At 38.7% G+C, this 17,666-nt stretch overlaps 1 protein-coding gene across 3 annotated transcripts in view; it reads left to right on the forward strand.

Annotated features, from left to right (window-relative positions):
• The window catches only part of RBMS2 (RNA binding motif single stranded interacting protein 2), a 256,400-nt gene extending 239,099 nt beyond the window's left edge, over positions 1-17,301 (forward strand). For all 3 annotated transcript variants that reach the window (XM_053708143.1, XM_053708145.1, XM_053708144.1), the window contains 2 exons: positions 11,488-11,568; positions 16,137-17,301. In XM_053708143.1, the coding sequence (XP_053564118.1) occupies positions 11,488-11,553 (66 nt within the window). In that variant the 3' untranslated portion in view covers positions 11,554-11,568; positions 16,137-17,301. The remainder of the gene's footprint in view (positions 1-11,487; positions 11,569-16,136) is intronic.
• Positions 17,302-17,666: the final 365 nt, after the last annotated feature.

Consider the following 17,666-nt stretch of genomic DNA (forward strand, 5'->3'; position numbering starts at 1 on the left):
AAATTTTTGGGTACAGTGTCCCTTTAAGGACAGAGCGCGCTGATGATGTGAGAGCCATGTCTGATACTGCGTCACAATTTGCAGAACATGAGGACGGAGAGCTTCATTCTGTGGGTGACGGATCTGATCCAGGGAGACCGGATTCAGAGATTTCTAATTTTAAATTTAAGCTTGAGAACCTCCGCGTATTGCTAGGGGAGGTATTAGCGGCTCTGAATGATTGTAACACGGTTGCAATTCCAGAGAAAGTATGTAGGTTGGATAGATACTTTGCGGTACCGGTGTGTACTGACGTTTTTCCTATACCTAAAAGGCTTACAGAAATTATTAGCAAGGAGTGGGATAGACCCGGTGTGCCCTTTTCCCCACCTCCGATATTTAGAAAAATGTTCCCAATAGACGCCACCACACGAGACTTATGGCAGACGGTCCCTAAGGTGGAGGGAGCAGTTTCTACTTTAGCTAAGCGTACCACTATCCCGGTGGAGGATAGTTGTGCTTTTTCGGATCCAATGGATAAAAAATTAGAAGGTTACCTTAAGAAAATGTTTGTTCAACAAGGTTTTATCTTACAGCCCCTTGCATGCATTGCGCCTGTCACTGCTGCTGCGGCATTCTGGTTTGAGTCTCTAGAAGAGGCCACTCGCACAGCTCCATTGGATGAGATTATGGCCAAGCTTAAAGCACTTAAGCTAGCTAATGCATTTGTTTCTGATGCCGTTGTACATTTAACCAAACTAACTGCTAAGAACTCCGGATTCGCCATCCAGGCGCAATTGCAGCGGTCTGAGATGCAGGCGCGCAAATGGTACTATGTCTAAGGGTAGACCTTATTCGGGCTCGGCTTGAAAGAAATTATTGCTGACATTACTGGGGGTAAGGGTCATACTCTTCCTCAGGACAGGGCCAAGTCAAAGGCCAAACAGTCTAATTTTCGTGCCTTTCATAACTTCAAGGCAGGAGCAGCATCAACTTCCTCCGCTCCAAAACAGGAAGGACCTGTTGCTCGTTATAGACAGAGCTGGAAAACTAACCAGTCCTGGAACAAGGGCAAGCAGGCCAGAAAGCCTTCTTCTGCCCCTAAGACAGCATGAAGAGAGGGCCCCCTATCCGGAAACGGATCTAGTGGGGGGCAGACTATCTCTCTTCGCCCAAGCTTGGGCAAGAGATGTCCAGGATCCCTGGGCGTTGGAGATCATATCTCAGGGATATCTTCTGGACTTCAAAGCATCTCCTCCACAAGGGAGATTTCATCTTTCAAGGTTATCAGCAAACCAAATAAAGAAAGAGGCATTTCTACGCTGTGTGCAAAACCTCTTAGTAATGGGGGTGATCCTCCCAGTTCCGCGGACGGAACAAGGGCAAGGGTTTTACTCGAATCTGTTTGTGGTTCCCAAGAAAGAGGGAACCTTCAGGCCAATCTTGGACCTAAAAATCTTAAACAAATTCCTAAGAGTTCCATCATTCAAAATGGAAACTATTCGAACCATCCTACCCATGATCCAAGAGGGTCAATACATGACCACGGTAGACTTAAAGGATGCCTACCTTCATATACCGATTCACAAAGATCATTATCGGTACCTAAGATTTGCCTTTCTAGACAGGCATTACCAGTTTGTAGCTCTTCCCTTCGGGTTGGCTACGGCCCCGAGAATCTTTACAAAGGTTCTGGGCTCACTTCTGGCGGTTCTAAGACCACGAGGCATAGCGGTGGCTCCGTATCTAGACGACATCCTGATACAGGCGTCAAGCTTTCAAATGGCCAAGTCTCATACAGAGATAGTTCTGGCATTTCTGAGGTCGCATGGGTGGAAAGTGAACGTGGAAAAGAGTTCTCTATCACCACTCACAAGGGTCTCCTTTCTAGGGACTCTTATAGATTCTGTAGAGATGAAAATTTACCTGACGGAGTCCAGGTTATCAAAGCTTCTAAATGCTTGCCGTGTCCTTCATTCCGTTCCACGCCCGTCAGTGGCTCAGTGCATGGAAGTAATCGGCTTAATGGTAGCGGCAATAGACATAGTGCCATTTGCGCGCCTGCATCTCAGACCGCTGCAATTATGCATGCTAAATCAGTGGAATGGGGATTATTCAGATTTGTCCCCTCTGCTAAGTCTGGACCAAGAGACCAGAGATTCTCTTCTCTGGTGGCTTTCTCGGGTCCATCTGTCCAAGGGTATGACCTTTCGCAGGCCAGATTGGACGATTGTAACAACAGATGCCAGCCTTCTAGGTTGGGGCGCAGTCTGGAACTCCCTGAAGGCTCAGGGATTATGGACTCAGGAGGAGAAACTCCTCCCAATAAATATTCTGGAGTTGAGAGCAATACTCAATGCTCTTCTGGCTTGGCCTCAGTTAGCAACTCTGAGGTTCATCAGATTTCAGTCGGACAACATCACGACTGTGGCTTACATCAACCATCAAGGGGGAACCAGGAGTTCCCTAGCAATGTTGGAAGTCTCAAAGATAATTCGCTTGGCAGAGTCTCACTCTTGCCATCTGTCAGCGATCTACATCCCAGGCGTGGAGAACTGGGAGGCGGATTTTCTAAGTCGCCAGACTTTTCATCCGGGAGAGTGGGAACTTCACCCGGAGGTCTTCACTCAACTGATTCATCGTTGGGGCAAACCAGATCTGGATCTCATGGCGTCTTGCCAGAACGCCAAGCTTCCTTGTTACGGATCCAGGTCCAGGGACCCGGGAGCGGTGCTGATAGATGCTCTGACAGCCCCTTGGGTCTTCAACATGGCTTATGTGTTTCCACCATTCCCGATGCTTCCTCGACTGATTGCCAAGATCAAACAGGAAAGAGCATTGGTGATTCTGATAGCGCCTGCGTGGCCACACAGGACCTGGTATGCAGACCTAGTGGACATGTCGTCCTGTCCACCATGGTCTCTGCCTCTGAGGCAGGACCTTCTAATTCAGGGTCCTTTCAATCATCCAAATCTAATTTCTCTGAGGCTGACTGCATGGAGATTGAACGCTTGATTCTATCAAAGCGTGGCTTCTCGGAGTCGGTTATTGATACCTTAATACAGGCTCGGAAACCTGTTACCAGAAAAATGTACCATAAGATATGGCATAAATATTTATACTGGTGCAAATCCAAGAGTTACTCATGGAGTAAGGTTAGGATTCCTAGGATATTGTCTTTTCTACAAGAGGGTTTAGAAAAGGGCTTATCTGCTAGTTCGTTAAAGGGACAGATTTCTGCTCTGTCTATTCTTCTACACAAACGTCTGGCAGAAGTTCCAGACGTTCAGGCTTTTTGTCAGGCTTTGGCTAGGATTAAGCCTGTGTTTGACTGTTGCTCCGCCGTGGAGTTTAAACTTAGTTCTTAAAGTTCTTCAAGGTGTTCCGTTTGAACCCCTTCATTCCATTGATATTAAGCTGTTATCTTGGAAAGTTCTGTTTTTGATGACTATTTCCTCGGCTCGAAGAGTCTCTGAGTTATCTGCCTTACATTGTGATTCTCCTTATCTGATTTTCCATTCAGACAAGGTAGTTCTGCGTACTAAACCTGGGTTCTTACCTAAGGTAGTTTCTAACAGGAATATCAATCAAGAGATTGTTGTTCCATCACTGTGTCCTAACCCTTCTTCAAAGAAGGAACGACTCTTGCATAATCTGGACGTAGTCCGTGCCCTGAAGTTCTATTTGCAGGCAACTAAAGATTTTCGTCAAACTTCTTCCCTGTTTGTCGTTTACTCTGGACAGAGGAGAGGTCAAAAAGCTTCGGCTACCTCTCTCTCCTTTTGGCTTCGTAGCATAATACGCTTAGCCTATGAGACTGCTGGATGGCAGCCTCCTGAAAAAATTACAGCTCATTCCACTAGAGCTGTGGCTTCCACCTGGGCCTTTAAGAATGAGGCCTCTGTTGAACAGATTTGCAAGGCTGCAACTTGGTCTTCACTTCACACTTTTTCAAAATTTTACAAATTTGACACTTTTGCTTCTTCGGAGGCTGTTTTTGGGAGAAAGGTTCTACAGGCAGTGGTTCCTTCCGTTTGAAGTTCCTGCCTTGTCCCTCCCATCATCCGTGTACTTTAGCTTTGGTATTGGTATCCCATAAGTAATGGATGACCCGTGGACTTGAATACACTTAACAAGAGAAAACATAATTTATGCTTACCTGATAAATTTATTTCTCTTGTAGTGTATTCAGTCCACGGCCCGCCCTGTCTTTTAAGGCAGATCTAAATTTTAATTCAAACTTCAGTCACCACTGCACCCTATGGTTTCTCCTTTCTTGTCTTGTTTCGGTCGAATGACTGGATATGACATGTGAGGGGAGGAGCTATGTAGCAGCTCTGCTTGGGTGATCCTCTTGCAACTTCCTGTTGGGAAGGAGATATAATCCCATAAGTAATGGATGACCCGTGGACTGAATACACTACAAGATAAATAAATTTATCAAGTAAGCATAAATTATGTTTTTTTATATCATCAAAATTGATGTTAAATCTAGGTCTTTAGCTATTTTAGCTAGAAGAGCTTTGTGACTCAAATATTGGAATCCTGACATGGTATTTAAGTCTAGATTACTATCTCTTTCTTTCCAAGGTAATACGTTATTTGGTTCTCAGTTGGATTCGATTATTTCAACTGTCACTTGGGGGAAGGGAGTTTTTTTGTCTCGGGATAAAAGACCTAAGGGTAAATCTAAAGCTTCTAGCCGTTTTCGTTCCTTTCGACAAAATAAGGAACAGAAACCTAATCCTTCCCCCAAAGAAGTCTGGTTCCAGTTAGAAACCTTCTTCAAGTTGGAGTAAATCCAAACCGTTTAAGAAATCAAAGCCAGCCCCCAAGTCTGCATGAAGGTGCGGCCCTCATTCCAGCTCAGCTGGTAGGGGGCAGCTTAAGATTCTTCCAAAACATTTGGGCAGATTCTGTCCAAAATCAATGGATTCAGAGTATTGTCTCTCAAGGGTACCGAATAGGATTCAGAGTAAGACCTCCTGTGAGAATATTTTTTTTCTCTCACGCATCCCAGCAAATCCAGTAAAGGCTCAGGCTTTTCTGAAGTGTGTTTCAGACCTGGTGCTTTCAGGGGTAATCATACCAGTTCCGTTTCAGGAACAGGGTCTGGGGTTTTATTCAAATCTTTTCATTGTCCCAAAGAAAGAAAATTCATTCAGGCCAGTTCTGGATCTGACATTTTTTATACAAAGATATCACAAAATTCATTAAGGCCAGTTCTGGATCTGAAAATTTTGAATCGTTATGTAAGAGTGCCAACTTTCAAAATGGTGACTATAAGGACTATTCTGCCTTTTGTTCAGCAAGGGCATTATATGTCAACAATAGACTTACAGGATGCATATCTTCATATTCCGATCCATCCAGACCACTATCGGTTTCTGAGATTCTCTTTTCTAGACAAGCATTACCAATTTGTCGCTCTTCCGTTTGGCCTAGCGACAGCTCCAAGAATCTTTTCAAAAGTTATCGGTGCCCTACTCTCCAGAGAATGGAATATTGCGGTGTTTCCTTATTTGGACGTTATCTTGGTACTAGCTCAGTCTTTACATTCTGCAGAATCTTACACGAATCAACTAGTGTTGTTTCTTCAAAGACATGGTTGGAGGATCAATTTACCAAAAAGTTCTTTGATTCCTCAGACAAGGGTCACCTTTTTAGGTTTCCAGATAGATTCAGTGTCCATGACTCTGTCTCTAACAGACAAGAGACGATTAAAATTGGTTTCAGCTTGTCGGAAACTTCAGACTCAATCATTCCCTTCAGTAGCTATGTGCATGGAAGTTTTAGGTCTCATGACTGCAACATCGGACGCGATCCCCTTTGCTCGTTTTCATATGAGACCTCTCCAGCTTTGTATGCTAAACCAATGGTGCTGGGATTATACAAATATATCACAATTAATATACTTAAATCCCAATGTTCGACTCTCTCTGACTTGGCATATGTCAATCATCAGGGTGGGACTCACAGTCCCCAAGCTATGAAAGAAGTATCTCGGATACTTGTTTGGGCGGAATCCAGTTCCTGTCTAGTTTCTGCAGTTCATATCCCAAGTATAGACAATTGGGAAGCAGATTATCTCAGCCGTCAGACTTTACATCCGGGGGAGTGGTCGCTCCATCCAGATGTATTTTCTCAGATTGTTCAGATGTGGGGTCTTCCAGAAATAGATTTGATGGCTTCCCATCTAAACAAGAAGCTACCCAGGTACCTGTCCAGGGATCCTCAAGCGGAAGCGGTGGATGCGTTAGCAGTTCCTTGGTGTTACCAACCTGCTTATATCTTCCCGCTTCTGGTTCTTCTTCCAAGAGTGATTTCCAAGATCGTCATGGAACAATCGTTTGTGTTGCTGGTAGCTCCAGCATGGCCTCACAGGTTCTGGTATGCGGATCTTGTCCAGTTGCCAACCTTGGACACTTCCTTTAAGGCCAAACCTTCTGTCTCTAGGTCCGTTTTTCCATCAGGATCTCAAATCATTAAATTTGAAGGTATGGAAATTGAACGCCTAGTGCTTAGTCATAGAGGTTTCTCTGACTCAGTGATTAATACTATGGTACAGGCTCGTAAATCTGTTTCTAGAAAGATTTATTATCGTATTTGAAAGACTTATATTTCATGGTGTTCTCATAAATTCTCCTGGCATTCTTTTAGAATTCCTAGAATTTTACAGTTTCTTCAGGATGGGTTGGATAAGGGTTTGTCTGCAAGTTCCTTGAAGGGACAAATCTCTGCTCTTTCTGTTTTATTTCACAGAAAGATTGCTAAGCTTCCTGATATTAACTGTTTTGTACAGGCTTTGGTCCGTATTAAGCCTGTCATTAAATCAGTCTCTCCTCCTTGGAGTCATAATTTGGTTTTGAAGGCTTTACAGGCTCCTCCGTTTGAACCTATGCCTTCTTTGGACATTAAACTACTTTCTTGGACAGTGTTGTTCCTCTTGGCCATCTCTTCTGCTAGAAGAGTTTGAAAATGATCTGCTCTTTCTTGTGAATCTTCTTTTCTGATTTTCCAACAGGATAAGGCAGTTTTGCGGACTTGTTTTAAATTTCTACCTAAGGTTGTGAATTCTAACAACATTAATAGAGAAATTGTTGTCCCTTCGTTGTGTCCTAATCCTAAGAATCCTTTGGAGAGATCCTTGCATTCTTTGGATGTGGTAAGAGCTTTGAAATATTATGTTGAAGCTACTAAAGATTTCAGGTAGACTTCTAGTCTATTTGTTATCTTTTCTGGTTCTAGGAAATGTCAGAAGGCTTCTGCCATTTCCTTGGCATCTTGGTTAAAGCTTTTGATTCATCAGGCTTATTTGGAGTTGGGTCAGTCCCCGCCTCAGAGAATTACAGCTCATTCTACTTGATCAGTCTCCACTTCGTGGGCTTTTAAGAATGAAGCTTCAGTTGATCAGATTTGCAAAGCAGCAACTTGGTCTTCTTTGCATACATTTACTAAATTCTACCGTTTTGATGTATTTGCAGTTTTTGGTAGAAAAGTTCTTCAGGCAGCTGTTTCAGTTTGATTCCTCTGCTTATGTTTAAGTTTTTTCTTTTCATTTATGAGAATAAATTTATATTTTGGGTTGTGGATTATTTTTTTCAGCGGAAAATGTCTATTTTTTTTTTTTTTATTTTTTTTTTGGGTTTAGTCTCTTTATTCAAGTATCATTAGTACCTAAGCTGATCCTGGATGGTTTTTCCTTGATTCTTATTTATTGTACATTGATGAGATCTCTATGAAATATTATTATTTTTTTTTTTTTTCTAAAGAGCTTTATTAAGGTCAAATGAGATTACATATCTTTAAGCAATTGTACATGGTATAGATCATTAATGTTACAAATTAGAATAACTCAAACATACATCCATGCAATAGCAGTGGGAAAACTAAAATCATCTATTACATTACTTGTGATTATCATATAGCTTCCTGTTTCTCCTTTCAGTAGATCTCAATCTTGTCCCCTAAAGTTGCAATTGAGACCTCTCTTGGGTCTAAGGTAAGATCAAAAATAAATTGAATGGTATTGGGGACCTATATAAAGTTAAAAGATAATAAGAAAAATAATAGCGTATAGCTTAAATGATATATACAAACCAGCAAAATATTTATAACCAATCTGACTGTAGCTATACATCAGTATTGACAGTGCTCTTTTATCAGCCCCCTATAACTAAAATGTAGGCCTCTCTTGGGCCTGTTTTTATGCTTAAATAAAATCCGGGGGTATTATCAAACATAAAACAAAAAGGAGAATCTACATATAAACGCACAGCACCATGTTTAAAGACATTGTGAAACTACTCGTTTCTGTTAAGTAATTATGTAGATGCACCGGTCAAGACTGGATGCCATATTAATATACAACTCACATAGGTAAATAACCATTTTTTTGGTCTAGCTAAAGAACTACATAACAAAATAAAATAAAAAGAAACACATCTACTCAAAACTTATTTTCCAGTTTACGTAATCTACCTTATTTAACCTGAGTGACTATATACATACACTTTCAGCTAATTGTTATTTTTTACGCCCCATACAAAGAAACAGATATATATGATACGGCTCATAAAGCTTTCTTTTTAGATATGGCTCATGTTAATAATAATAATTGATATTTAGGCTCCCAACAGCGGTCCCGGCCGTAGACCGCAAAAGGGGCACTGGTATTGCTATCCTTTTTTCTTACTTTAATCTGAGGCAGTACACACATTGTTAATCCCTTTTTCAAATGTATTTTTGTGTCATCCTAGGGGCCCCCCACTAAACCCCGCAGGAAGCACACAGGAATATTAAAGGACGTTAATGCATTGCATTCACAATGCCTCCACCATGCCAAAATTTCGTAATTAGTTCTAAGGCTCACTTGTTGTGTGCGTCAGTGAAAGTGCATGTGGCCATCTGAAAAAAAAACTTAGGGAAGCAACAACTGATATAGACACATTATTATAAACATAGATAAACAAGATTAAAACATTTTTAGACCAACGATATGAAACAGTATTTGCCGATACCAGAATATCTTCAGGCTGGCTTTAGTGTTTCCCAATAATATTGCATTATAGACTGTCTGTTAGTCTTTTCTGCCGGAGCAAAAAGGTATGTCCAGCTGCCATAGTAGAGCCATATCCATTAAAGATGATGTGTTATCAATAGTTATATTATTCCGGGATTCTCCTCTATTTCCCTGTATAAGGAGTGCTTCCAATTCATGTCCGTTTAGCCGCGAGACCGCTTGGGTTAAAGTGTTGAGCTTCTTGATTTGGTTAGAGGCCATTACACAGCTTGTTCCATCGCCATGACTGTATTTAGGTGTTGTGTCAGTACTGAGAGGCGCCGCAAAGATAGTGCTCCTCTGCTGCTTATCAGTCGCTGGCGGTCTGCTATTTTGCTGGGGCAACTTCTTTCGAGGTGGAACCTGTGAAGGTGACACTGTGCCAACTTTGATTTCCCTTTTGCTTTGTAGGGAGGAAACTGCAGGAGCGCCCTTTACCGCGAGTCCGTCCTCCACAGCCGCGCCACCTCTATATCTTCCGCTCTGCTCCCTAAGTTGAAGTATGTCATATGTGATTGCATTAAAAAGTCCCAAGGAGCCCTTTGCATTAGGTCCATAAAGCGATGTTCCAATCTCTCCATAATGCCATCCATGCGATTCAGATAGTTAGCTTCCACCACAGCAGCCATATTTGTTGCGCAGTAATATATTTCTGGGTAGCCTCAAGTTTTCTTTATTGGGAAGATCCCTTTTGTTCTATAATGCTGAAGAGATGTGAGAAATTTATATTCTATTATATCCAGTACTGACAATTACCCTCGAAGATCCGAGGGGGGTAGCACTGCCTGTCCTGAGCCGCCGCTCCAGGCCTTTGTTGTCCGCTCTTGTGCTCCGGCGTCAGAAATACAGAGAGAAATCCGAGTTTTATCAACCAAACCACTGTACCAGTAGTGCTGATCGTTTTATTTGCTAAATCACTGTAATAAGTACCCTACACCGGTGGGTTGCTGGGTGATCAGCAGGAGCACTAAGAAGATGCGACCGTCCACAGTCGCTGCTTGGACACGCCCCCGTCTGTTATTATTTTTATCCCTCCCTCTCTAGTGACTTCTGTGGAGTTCCACATCTTGGGTATTACTATCCCATACGTCACTAGCTCATGGACTCTTGCCAATTACATGAAAGAAAACATAATTTATGTAAGAACTTACCTGATATATTAATTTCTTTCATATTGTCAAGAGTCCATGAGGCCCACCGTTTTTATGGTGGTTTTGATTTTTTGTATAAAGCACAATTATTTCCAAATTCCTTTGTTGATGCTTTTTACTCCTTTCTTATCACGCCACTACTTGGCTATTCGTTAAACTGAATTGAGGTTTGGGAAACTTTGCCCCTCCTGGTAGGATTGTATATCCCATACGTCACTAGCTCATGGACTCTTGCCAATATGAAAGGAATTAATTTATCAGGTAAGTTCTTACATAAATTATGTTTTATATATATATATATATATATAATCCGATCAGGTAATAAGCACTCACTGGATTTAAACACAGCACACTTTATTAGGCAGTGACGTTTCGGGGCATTCACCCCCTTCTTCAGACCGTCTGAAGAAGGGGTGAATGCCCCGAAACGTCACTGCCTAATAAAGTGTGCTGTGTTTAAATCCAGTGAGTGCTTATTACCTGATCGGATTGAATATTACTTTAAGCACCCTGGTCTGTATGTGGTTGGCAAGTGAGAGTGCACTACTTGGATTCAGTATGTATGTGTATATATATATATAAATATATATATATATATATATATATTCATGAGAATGAAGCAAATTTGATAATAGAAGTAAATTGGAAAGGTTGTTTCAAATCACATGCTCCCTCTATATCATGAAAGAAAAAATGTCATGTCCCTTTAAATGATTAGCGTGTTTATCTAACTGCCACACTTTGGACTAGATGATTAGCTGTCAAATTTGTTCAGCCAATGAAAGGCTTTATTTGTGTATTAGTAATGATGTAGATGTTCATTAATGGTTTATGCAATTACATTGGTAAAAGTTAACTGTGCAGCTGATGTGTGACTGTGCATACCACATATTTTGGTAACTACTTTGTGAGATTTTGCAAGGGTGTGACAATCTGAAATGCTGACTTGTGTAGAGAAAAGTAAGAATTCTTTTTTTACATTATCAGACATTTTTCATACAAAATATAGAAAAATTTAATCTAGAATATGAAAAAATCTGACATGAGATACGTTACAGTCTGTTAATTATTGCATGCACCTTGCTTGAGGGTTTGAGCCAATAGATCATATTAATAAGAAAATGAAATTATTGTAGGTTATATTTCTGAGCTATTGGAAATCAAACAGATGCACATTTTGAAACATTAGTAATTGGTGGGGGGGGGGGGGGGGGGGAATTAAACTGATTCACATTTTTGTACGTTAATATTTTATTTTTGGGGGCCAATCCATTCTAATTTATCTGTTTTATTCAGGAGAGCAGCGGGCAGCCTCAGCAAGTGGAATCCAACACAGAACATGGCACTTATTCCTACCAGTGAAGCCAGCTAATAGGGGTGAGTAAATTCTAAATAAATAATAACTATTAATACATAATTCCTGAAATAATAAATTGACATTGGAACATGGCCTTTGAACTTGTCACCAAAGAAACATGCTTGATCAAAGTTGATGGCTGACGCTAAGTCTGTGCATCTTTATCTTATGATGTAGTGAAAGTTGATTTCCTTTTAATATTATAATAAGATTAGAATATGTGTTATAGAGAAGGCCTTTATATGTGTTATTCTTTATATTAGTTCTAGAGTGTCACACGTAAACATAGCAAATTTGAAAGCAAATACATTATATCTCATAAAGGCTATCTTTTTATTTAAGTTAGTATACAAATGTCTTTCATGTATATTTATTAGTTATATATTTTTTTTTATCATATGCTCTTTACTGGTATATAGACTTGCTATACTTGTTGTAGCTAGGTAACTCCTAGAAGTATTTAGACTCATTCTTAACCTCTTAAGGACATATAACGGAATTTTTCCGTCATAAAACAATTGAGCAAACTGAAAGCTGTGTCCTTAAAGGGTTAATAACGTCAGTTTGGTTTCTACCTATTTACCTCAGATCATATGTTATGTAAACAAAGAAATGAGCTCTACCCCTCTCGGTATGATTTGCTGTTGCTATAACCATTCCATCATTTCTGTTTTGGGGCCCCACCACTTAGACACATCAAAGGGTATTAAAGACTGTGGCCTTACTCTCTAGTACCTATTGTCATTAAAGGTGCAGTATACACCAATTTTCATATAACCGTATGTAATAGACACTACTATAAAGAAGAATATGGACAGATATGGATTTAAAAATCCAGTATAAAACATTTTAAAAACTTACGTAGAAGCTTCCAGTTTAGCACTTTTGATGAGGTTAGGCTAGGACACCCACTGAAAGGGGCTGGGAAAGAAAGAACAGCAGACACCCTTCCCTGCATATGAAAAGATAGATTACAAACATAGGAGCTGCTGGAGTCTGTAAACAAACTTATACATCTGACACTTTGGGGCTTGGTCAGGGAGTCTGAAAATCAGCACAATGTTATTAAAAAATATTCATAGTTACAAAAATACGCTCAAATGGGCTATATAAATTGATCATCTACAAAACATTTATTCAAAGTGAAATCTTGTGTACAATGTTCTTTTAACACAGTGCTCAGTTTGTACTGATTTTACCTGCTTTTTGCTGTGTTTCTGCATTGCAGACATGTAAGCATTTGGTGTCCTCTCAGCATTGTAATCCTAAGCCAAAGGAGCAGAGGCGGAACTACCATTGGTGCGGCAGGTGCACCGGGGGGGCCCATAGCTGCCAGTCTGTACATAGGCATGTTGTGAATGTGTACCATTCTAATGAAGGGAGAGCCAATTATTAGTGCAGGTTGCAAGTCTATCCTCAAAATTATTATACAGTGCAGCATCTATAGCTATTGCTATAAAAATGTTGCCCTCTGTTGAGTCGGTCCGCACCTGCTAAGGAGATTAGGTACAGAACTTCCTCTGATTCTTCATCCTGCCATATAGGTTCAGGCTCTAGATTCTCTGATATAAGCTGCAAAGGACTGTTATTCCCTTTTGATTTTATGAGAAGGAAGAAAATTAGCAGATTGTCAGCTTGTTGCTTAAAGGGACAGTATACTGTAAAAAAAAAATCCCTTAATGTATTTGCAATGACTTGTTGTATCAGCTGCAGATTATAGAATGTATGATAAATTGCTTTTTCAGATTTATTTGTGTATATGAAATAGCTGATTTTGTTCATTGAAACCACATCCTAATAAAATGGGTTGAGCTTGCAGGTAAAATCAAATATCTTTATTTGATCCCATTGTGCTTCCTTATCTTTTATCTGTCTGTAAACCAAAGCCCAATACATTTTATTTATTACCTCCACTACATCCTACTGTGAGTGTAATTTATTCTGTTGGCTGTGTTTACATAGCTTGCTAATAGCCTATACTTAGGTATAGAAACTTTCAGTATATGTATGGATAAAATGGGCTAAATCAGCTTTTTCAAACATTGAAATAAGGGTAAAGGAACTACTTGTAAACAATTCAATACACTCTAGCATGTGTAATTTAGGATGTTTCATATGCATGGTGGTGGCAATATATCTTTTTCAGTAATTAACTGCATAGTGACCATAAGCTAACTGCCTATTCAGTTTCCCTGGGTTTACATGTGATCTTAGATCTGTCTCAGACAATCCATCCCCATGACCCGAATAGTTGTTCCACAATTAAAGGTGTACAATGCTCCTGAAAAAAGAGCTTTCTGAATCCCAATCTGACAGTTGCCACTAAATGTAATTCTGTTGTGTTATGGTGCAATATGGAATAATCTCAGAACTAAAACACTATGGTTTATTTGGGAGCCTGTCTTCCAATAAACATTGTAAACTTCAGAGTACTTTTACTGTTTTACTAGATTCCAATTTTTTTCAAAATGTAATGGTTCAATCTGTCATCATAACTTCAGTTTCTTATATCCGCTATCAAGAGGGAACTTGCTGTGGGTCTACAATATCAGATATTCTATCCGCATTGTGGTAGGGATGATCTCAACTGTTCCCAACCCAGGTCTCTAGGACTGTATAAAACTGAAAAATATCAAGAAACTGTTCTTCATGACCATAGTCTTGAGTATATCCATGCTCAGCTTCCTTGTCTAATTGCTTTACTACCTGCAAGGGTTTTCTTGGAACCCTTCACACTTGCTGCAGAATTTTAATCCACGCTAATATTTGATCTTGCACAAGTGCACGTCTAAATAGAAAATATTTGCTTGCATGTTTATTAACTTTTACACATATAGGTTGACTTCAAAACTAGCACATCATTAAAATTGGACCTTTAAAGACAAATAAAAGCATTCACATAAGGTTAGAATATCTTGAAACCTGATTGTAACTCCACTGAGAATCCTTCTCCTTGTTCATCTATAACTTTTCAAGACTAAAGAAAGAGCGTTTGCTGATATTGCACTTGAAGATCACTTGTAGAAGGGATTTTTGTAGAAATGTTTAGCTGAATATTGGGAATTGTAGAGACAGTATAGTTTAGATTCATACAACATAGTTTTAGTGTTTAATGTAGCAAACAAAATGAAGCTTCAGATATATGTTCTGTACTCATTGATAAGAAGTAAATCCAATGAAGAAATGGAGAGATACCTATGATTAAATGATGTATGTGACTGCACTAGGATAGAGATGATGTAACATAATATCTGTACATATATGTAAATTATTGCAGGTGCAGTGCAATGACAAATGTAACCTCCTACCACTAGGTGCCAGTATTGTCTTATTTGTGCAGGAGTATGACATATGAAAAGTTTTGATAATGCTTTGGTATTCACTGGAACATCGTTCTGATGTTAAACACTTGCTATTGGCATGAAGGGGTTAAATCTGTACTAATCCCACAGATCTTGCTTAACACTTGTTTTGTTTGTTTATTTTTTTAAATCCAATTTTGTTAATCTTCTTTCAAAAGTAACAGAAAAAAGAACAAAGGTCAACAGACAAATACCAGAAAGCTGTACTGCTTCCATAAAAAGTATATTTAATTATTCTTCATTAAACATATAGTGAATCCACAAATTTGATACAAAATGCAAAAAATAATCAGTAACCACACAACATGCCATTTAGGCTTTCTCAGTTATGTAAAAAGAACAAAGGTAAAATCATCAATACACAAAAAGTATCAAAATTATAAGTAAATATTTCTCAAACTAAAAGTAGCCCACAATGTTAAAATTATGATTGAAATGTATTTTCAAGTGGAGCTATTAAGTAAAATCAGTTTGTAGTAATTAATTGCCCATGTATCAGCCTGTGTGCTTGTCTTAAAGGGAAATTAAACACTCTGAGATGGTAATATAAAATGATAAATCGCACATATAAAAAGAAGTCTGCAATTTACCTTCATTATTTGTTTTGTCCCCTTTTCCTGTTATTCCTTTCTGAAATTGTGAGCTTTCCAGTTTCTGTTAGAAATGAAAGTGTAGAACACTGTTATATTTCACACAGCCATTGGCTGCACAGTCTAGTGACCGATTTATAACTGTCTCTAATTGGCCACAGCAGAGAAGTAACCTAAGTTACAACATGGCAGCTTCCATTGTTTTATATACACTAAAACTTTAAACTTATTTTGTCAATATTTAAACAGCTAATGAAACCTTTAAAAATATATATATGCATGTCAGACTAATCTTTGTCCTTGAATGCATCATTCTATCTAGCATTTATTTAGTGTTTAATGTCCCTTTTAAAGTTTCACAAAGGTGCTCAAAAAAGTATTTCATGTCTTCACTAGTATGAAAGAAGTTGGAAAACATTTTTGTTTGTATACAAAGAATAACCAAACTAATTGATATGCATTAATATAGTACATTGAGGCATTAGTTCATATTTTCCACAATAATACAATGCATACAAACAATTAAAAAACCATCCAGCCAGAAGTTTTGTTTAGTTGTATCTTTTTTCACAAAATGTTTAAAACCCATTTCTCACTATAGTGTTTTCGTAAAATCTGTTTTTATTTCTTTGTCAGGTTCACAAGGGAAATAAATTACGCAGCAAGTGACAGAATGGATTGCGCTGGACTAAACACGAGGCTTTACCGAACCGTAGGAACATAAAATTAAACAGAAAAAGGGGAGGGAAGGGATGAGGAAAAAAAAAACCAATTTATTTTCTCTTTCTTTTGCAAAGAAATATTTTTACTGCAATAAACTTTAAACTTCCAAGGAACCAAAGCAGCTAGAAAAGTACTCAACAATTCTTATGAAACAAGAACAGACTTATAAGATCTCAGATGAAAAACAAACCAAAAAAAGGAGAAAAAAAAAGAAAATGGGGAAAAAAAAGAAAAATTAAATAAAATGAAGAAAAAAAAACGAAATTCTATTTTAATAAGAAGTTTTTTTGTCATTTTTTTACGGTAGAATATTTTTTTTTTATTTAAATGCTTTTCGTACAAGAAGAGCGTGGTAACAGGATATAGGACGGCGGATCATATGCGAAAAATGAGAAACTGCAATGGGGAAGTTGCAATTTTGCTGCCTGATGCCATTTTATCTCTACATTTTTTTTTTCTTTCCTGGAGGACTTTTGGTGGGACTTAAGTTTTTTGGTGTTTTTTTGTTGGGGGGGAGGGGCGCAAAAAGTAATATGCAATTTTTTTGAGATGGGAAGTGTTATTTTGATGTGTTTTTAAGTTGTGGGGTTTTTATTTGTTTTTTGTATATTTTACTTGTCACTCATCTGGATTGTCTGTCTTGTCAAAAGGAAGCTTAGAGTTGACAAGATTAAAGCTGAATATGTGGGAAAGTCAGGACAAACCTGAACCTCGGTTTTAGATGTCAACATTGTATGAATATGTGTGGTAAGGCACAACATTTTTCTCCTGTTTAAATCAGGGGATGGGAACATGCGTTTTTTTTTTTCATTGAGAGCCACTGACCCACTGAAAAACTAATTGGGGGCCACACAAAAACACAACATAAGTGGAATTTTATTTTAGGAGCAAGAAATATAAAACTTTTAACTTATTCTTTTTTTCTGAAACTTACATGAAATAGCTTTTTTATTGCGAGTCTGCTGACATGAAGAAGCTAAATCCTTTTTTGGAACAGATTTCCCTGAATAATTCCTCTCACTCGAACTCTTTTCTCCTCCTCCTCACTCTCACAATATATATTTAATCTCTCTTTACAGTTTTTTTATGTACCTTCTTCACATCCTGACTTTTCATATTCTCTATGGCGAATGGAATAAGACAGAGCCACGTGCAGCTTTTAGTTTGCCTACACTTAGATGTCACTGTTGTGATAGGGAGTTGTTTTATCTTGTTCTAGTTCTCACCATACTGATTAGAAGCCGAGGCATTAGCTACTCACCCAGCATCAGATTGACTTAAAAATGCAGTACTGTCAGATTAATATTGATGCAGTATCTTTACTATTGTGCCTCCCTCAATTGTGCTTAATATGCTTTTGATTTAAGTGAGAAAGATAGTCAAGTAAAATGGTAGTAACCATGTTGGCCTGTGCATTCGAAGAAGGTAAAAATTCTTTTGTAA

This window comes from Bombina bombina, chromosome 3 (genome assembly GCF_027579735.1).
Source record: "Bombina bombina isolate aBomBom1 chromosome 3, aBomBom1.pri, whole genome shotgun sequence".
NCBI classification, from domain to species: Eukaryota; Metazoa; Chordata; class Amphibia; order Anura; family Bombinatoridae; genus Bombina; species Bombina bombina.